The 6,206-nt window shown below is 38.1% G+C and overlaps 1 protein-coding gene across 2 annotated transcripts in view; it reads right to left on the minus strand.

The window, feature by feature from the left end:
- Window positions 1-4,029: 4,029 nt before the first annotated feature.
- Window positions 4,030-6,206, minus strand: part of SLC30A10 (solute carrier family 30 member 10) — a 44,195-nt gene continuing 42,018 nt past the window's right edge. For both annotated transcript variants that reach the window (XM_055083920.1, XM_024130734.1), the window contains exon 4: window positions 4,030-4,529. In XM_055083920.1, the coding sequence (XP_054939895.1) occupies window positions 4,030-4,529 (500 nt within the window). The remainder of the gene's footprint in view (window positions 4,530-6,206) is intronic.

A 6,206-nucleotide genomic window follows, 5' to 3' on the forward strand; every position in this document is an offset into this window, starting at 1 on the left:
GTCTGATGCAAGTTCCATTTGAGCAGCTAGTTCTCCGATTCAACAGCTTCATTCCTGTTTTATTCCTGTGGCTAATCACATGCAAATACACTCAGAAGCACAAATAGGTGACAATTTATCAAGTGAACGACAAGGGCTATACAATAGGCATGCTTACTAAGCCTAAATTAGAAACCCAAATTAGGTTGCGTTCCGTCGTGTTTTTTAAACCAGTCTTTTTTGCGATCTTTAATTGTAAGAGTGTGAAGATACGTTACACGCGGGGTAATTTAAAAACAGGAAATGTATTTTGTCCTCTTGGAAAAAAATGCATATGATTTGGCAAAGGATTAAGTGAGTCATGAACAATAAAAAAATGTTTTTAACGTCCGAATTTGTCATAGCACTAAGATGCACTGTTTGTCAGAAACCAGTAACAAAAAAATATCATCATGTTTAAAATTGGTGGGAAATCAAACACCTTAACTCCAAGAATCAATTGTGCTGATGTAACCCCTTCTCATTTAGCAGTGAGTTCATCAAACTGAGGATATTCATGAGTTGAAGAGATCATCACAGAACAGTGAGAGCATTTCATTCACTGTTATATTGACTGATCTGTATAGTCAGATTTATAAGGGCTTTAGTTTCCAAATTACATTGTTCTATGTAAAGATGACTGTATTTTTATAAATAGTTTTATCTAGCCTTTAAAAGCATTTTTTGAAAGATCAAATTCTGCAGAGTGATTATATTAAAAGGATTATTGGGCCCTGGAAGGGCTTTCATCAACAATATCCCTCAAGGACCCTTTAGGTTAAGTCAGTGGCTCAGAACTAGTGGCTATTCTGCTCCCCAGGGGACCTGTGGCAATGTCTGGGGACATTGTTGGTTGTCACAGCTTGGGGGGATGCTACTGGCATCTAGGGGGTAGAAGCCAAGAGATGCTGCTAAAAATCCTACAAGGCCAAGACAGCCCCACACAACAAGGAGTTATCCAGTTCAAATGTCAAGGACAAGGAGATTGAAGAAGCATAGCAAAAGCTCTTACTACCTCAAAAGGCAGTTTATTATAATCCAAAATCTACCCCAGTGATTTCTTTGACATTCAAAGCACCCATTCCTACTGAACTTTGAAGGTCCTGATTTACCTCCACTAGAGTTTGGCCAGCTGGTGGCAAAAAAAAAAAAAAAAAAAAAAAAAAAAGAAGGAATAAAAGTAACTAAACATGGAGAGTATTCTAAATTCTTCCTCAATGTCTCCCTATTTTATTGATCAAAAAATTAAAGGGATAATATTTTTTTCTGTCAATAAGTGGAACCTGGTAGCCCCACGGGTATTCAAAACAGACAAATATCATGAGAAAAACGTAACCTCTATTTTCACAAATAGAGTTGAAAGTTGGAAAATAAAATCAGACTTAGTTTTTCCTATAGCTTGTGCTGAAATAATGCGGAAAGGACTCTTTCCATAGAAATAGGAGGCTATCCCTCGTCCCCAGGTTAGAACACCTGATGGCTGGTCCTGATCTGACACCCAGAGGATTCCCTAGACGCTTAAAAAAATATTTTCAGTTCCTAAAAAAATAAGAGAGAATTTTCTGGAACTAACCTAAGCACACAGGAACGTGAAACTGAGTAGCAGTATTTTTATAATCTCAGAAAAAAAACCAGTGTTGTTTAGGCACCACTGCCACTTTGCAGGGCTCATTCAAAGGAAAAAAGAAAAATTTTGTGTTTCCTTGGGAGAATTAAAATGCAGGACAACTAAAGGGAGAGTAAAACCCAAGTAAAAACACCATACAGCAGGCATCACGGTGCCTGAGCAAATGCAAGCACCTAACCCGATAGAAGAATATTGCACTTAATTAGCTTGTTTGGGCATGATTAAACACACCGAGCCCAACTGTCTTCAAAAGGTCCTATTTCACATTGACTGCACTCCATAATTTGGTATGTTCATAAATGTCCATCGAGATAATTTTCTGAGGTTAGATTTAATTACATTGGAATTAAGAGCCTTTTCCTTTCCAGAAAAATACTTTAGAGATCAATTAAAGAACATTATTTGGATGTAAACTAATATGCATTCCTTTACCCAGCTGCACAAAAACTATAAAATTATAATTTTTCCCTTTTAATAAAAGCAGAATGATATGAAATCCAATCTGGACGTGAGAGACATTTCTTCTTTGGCTCCAATCAGTGCATCTCAACCAACATTTATACAAGAGAATTTGGTCCACATTTTACTGTGGTGAGTTTCACAGAGAATCCACTGTTTTGTGTGAGTACATTCCATGCTTTTGATATTAAAAGTAAAAATGTTGCCTTATATCTACCCCCGTTTTAGCTATTAAGTATATATACACTATTGTACATACTATATAATATTATTAAGTATATACGCTTAATAAACTCCTAGGGATAAAAACATATTTAGGCATTTTTCTATTTACCTAATTCATAGCCAACTTAAACTCGGATAATAAATTTTCAAGGAATAAAAATTTTCCTATTCTACTGATCACAGTTGCTTCTTTATTTCAGCCTTAGAATTTAAAACTAAGACACAGTTTTTTAAATGGTGTTTGTGCTGAAAAATGTGGGTGCTTCTTCTGTTCCCAATCCAGCATTTCTGACGAGAACTGTGAAGATTCTAAACTGTGCAGACTCAATGCTTAGAGCCTGAGGGATGATCTTTTTCAGTCAATTTTGCAACCCATCAAAAAAGATTCTAGTTCTTTAGCGAGGCATCTCCTGTTTTCTTATACTTATTTTGAGACTGTTCTGGTGAAAATATTGCTGCCTAAACAGTTTGTTAAATTCATGTCAGATGTTTCTCCAGTACATGGAACGAAAATCAGATTCTAATAGATGTATTTGAACTTGATAATATGGGTCAAGAGACATAAAAGAAAAATGTAAGCTCCTTGAACCACATTAAAGGCAGCAATTTAATTAATTCTCATTTCTCCCTTGGACATACACTTTTCCATCAAATTACTAGTTGGCAACTATAGTAAATACTTTAAAATATGTCTAATTAAAGGAAAATCAATCTAGCTTATTTTGGGGGCAAGAATGCATACTCAATGCCGTATATTCTCCTATCCCGAGAATACTCATTTTCTCCTGGTAAATGCTACATAGATCAATGTGATCATATAAAAGAAGACTGAAGGGAAATTTGGGCAAATAAGTAAATCATTAATAAGCAATAAATGAAAACAGGCCCAACTAGACTGACTCTAAAAGACAGTATATAAGTACTGTGTCATACTTAAAGAAGTAGAAATAGTCCCACACTTCCAAGTAGAAAAAAAAAGCATCTTATGTATGTATTTGGACATTTGAAACATCCTATAGCTGTAGTTCAGTTCACAGCAGAAAGTCTTTTTCTCTCTACCTCTCAAAATGAAGAAATCATCAAAATGCATTTTCTTCCTGCCTTTCCCCACCCCCAGTAAACTTGACGTCCTCTAATGTTCTGAGAATATTTTCTACCTTACTAGGTATTCGTTTTACGTTTATTCAAAAATTAGTCAAAGAAAAAAATTTCTGCAGTTATAGGACTACCTAACTTTCCTCTTTTATGATCTCCCAGTGGAATAGAAAAGAATATAGCTATTATGGTTCTTAAGTGTTTTTTTTTATGTGCTTGGCTATGAGCTCACCTGAGAGTCAGCTAGCAGTTCTAAGCAATTTCAAACAAAAACTACTTGGAATCCTGTGTCCACAATTATTGAGTCCCAGCCTTCCATGTCCCCGATATGTACACTGGTGCGTTTGCTTCGGAAAATAAATGTTCAAACAAAGCTGTTGAAGAGCAGCCTGAAACACCCAGGATAATGTAAAAGGGTTCTCGGTCACATAAAAATTAACAGACAAGTTCAACCAACATCCCCAACAGCCAACCCCCTATTGAACACAGAGCGTGTGCACTCTGTGAGTGTGATCAGAGTCTGTGACCCACACATCTCTTCCCACAAGCCCAGCTAGTGGTTCCAAAGTGCCTCGCCTATACAGCTTACTGATGTGGGCACCAAACTAAAAATGTGTGCTGTTGACATAACGTGAGTCCTCCTGAGATTTGCTAAGAGCTTGTCCGTGGTCACTCAGACAACCTTCCAAAGATACTTCAAGAGCCACTTCTGCTGTTTGTCGCCTCCCAAGGCCATCACTCCGGGACAAGTCCAGTGGGGGACAGCCATTGTGCTCGGCACAGCCGTTGGCGTGGGCCAGAGGCAGCGCCCCGGGGGGACAGCACAGCTGCTTGGCGCAGCCCTTGGAGATGCAGGGTGAGCTGCAGAGCAACTGCAAGTCCTTCTCCTCCAGGGGCCCCTTCAGGTCCACCTTCTCAAACTGGATGGTCACATTGTGGATTCCCGTGTTGTGGAAGATTTCTCGAATTTTTATACTGGCATCCTGATCTCCCCCGTCCTGCTGATACTTGATGTGCAAAGTGGCAACGATCTTCCCACTTATAAGTTCCCAGATGTGAACTTCATGGACACTGCTAATTCCGGGCACGGCAGAGAGCTTACTCACTAAAATAGGGGAGAGAAAACAATAGCCAAGGTGAGGGCTCCATTTGAAACATGGAACCATCACGGGAGGATAGGGTCTCCTTAAGCATTCTCATCAGAATGATGTAGTTACTAAGAATAACAGGAAGCAAAAGAGCTGTACCATATATGGCTACATCTTCCCATACATTTTCCCATAATCTTCTTCTTCCTCTCTGAATTCCTCTACCATCCACTGTTAGCCCATAACAGGCAATTCAAGAAAATAAATTTCATAACAATCCCTCCCATCAAAATGCCCAGGGTGGTTGAGTTTACAAGGCATTCGACGCTCTGATGGACTGGCGTGGGAATATAAAGTAGGATGCCCTTTTTAAAGGGGATTTGGCAATGTGGATCAAAAACTTTAACCAGCAATTCTAATACTAGGAATTTAACTGAAAGAAATAACCAAATATTTATGTACAGGAGAATGGTTTGGACAATGCTTTTTGTGTTAATGAAAAAAATGGAAATCCTTAAACCAATTATGTGATAGAATATGATACAGCTGTGAAAAAGTAAGTTACATATTTAAGGATATGAGAAAGTGTATATAATGTATTTTTAAGTGAAAAAGCAAATAGCTAGAATGTATATGTGGTATGATATTGTTTCCTCTTTTTTTTTTACATCTTTACTGCAGTATAATTGCTTTACAGTGTTGTGTTAGTTTCTGCTGTATAACAAAGGAAATCAGGTATATGTATATATATATATCCCCTCCCTCTTGAGCCTCCCTCCCACCCTCCCTATTCCACCCCTCTAGGTGGTCACAAAGCACCGAGCTGATCTCCCTGTGTATGTGGCTGCTTCCCACTAGCTCCCTATTTTACATTCGGTAGTGTATATATGTCCATGCCACTCTCTCACTTCGTCCCAGCTTACCCTTCCCACTCCCCATGTCCTCAAGTCCATTCTCTACATCTACATCTTTATTCCTGTCCTGCCCCTAGGTTCTTGAGAAACTTTTTTTTTTAGATTCTTTTGTTTCTTTTTATGGCTGAGTAATATTCCATTGTACATATGTGCCACATCTTCTTTATCCATTCATCTGTCGATGGACACTTAGGTTGCTTCCATGTGCTGGCTATTGTAAATAGTGCTGCAATGAACATGGTGGTACATGACTCTTTTTGAATTATGGTTTTCTCAGGGTATATGCCCACTAGTGGGATTGCTCCAGCATTTATTGTTTCTAGATTTTTTGATGATGGCCATTCTGACTGGTGTGAGGTGATACCTCATTGTAGTTTTGATTTGCATTTCTCTAATGATTAGTGATGTTGAGCATGCTTTCATGTGTTTGTTGGCAACATGAATATTTTCTTTGGAGAAATGTCTATTTAGGTCTTTGGCCTATTGTTGGATTGGGTTGTTTGTTTTTTTGATATTGAGCTGCATAAGCTGCTTATATATTTTGGAGATTAATCCTTTGTCAGTTGCTCCATTTGCAAAGATTTTCTCCCACCTGAGGGTTGCCTTTACGTCTCGTTTATGGTTTCCTTTGCTGTGCAAAAGCTTTTAAGTTTCATTAGGTCCCATTTGTTTATTTTTGTTTTTATTTCCATTTCTCTAGGAGGTGGGTCAAAAAGGATCTTGCTGTGATTTACATCATAGAGTGTTCTGCCTATGCTTTCCTCTAAGAGTTTGATAGTG

The sequence above is a fragment of the Physeter macrocephalus genome, chromosome 4, assembly GCF_002837175.3.
Source record: "Physeter macrocephalus isolate SW-GA chromosome 4, ASM283717v5, whole genome shotgun sequence".
NCBI classification, from domain to species: Eukaryota; Metazoa; Chordata; class Mammalia; order Artiodactyla; family Physeteridae; genus Physeter; species Physeter macrocephalus.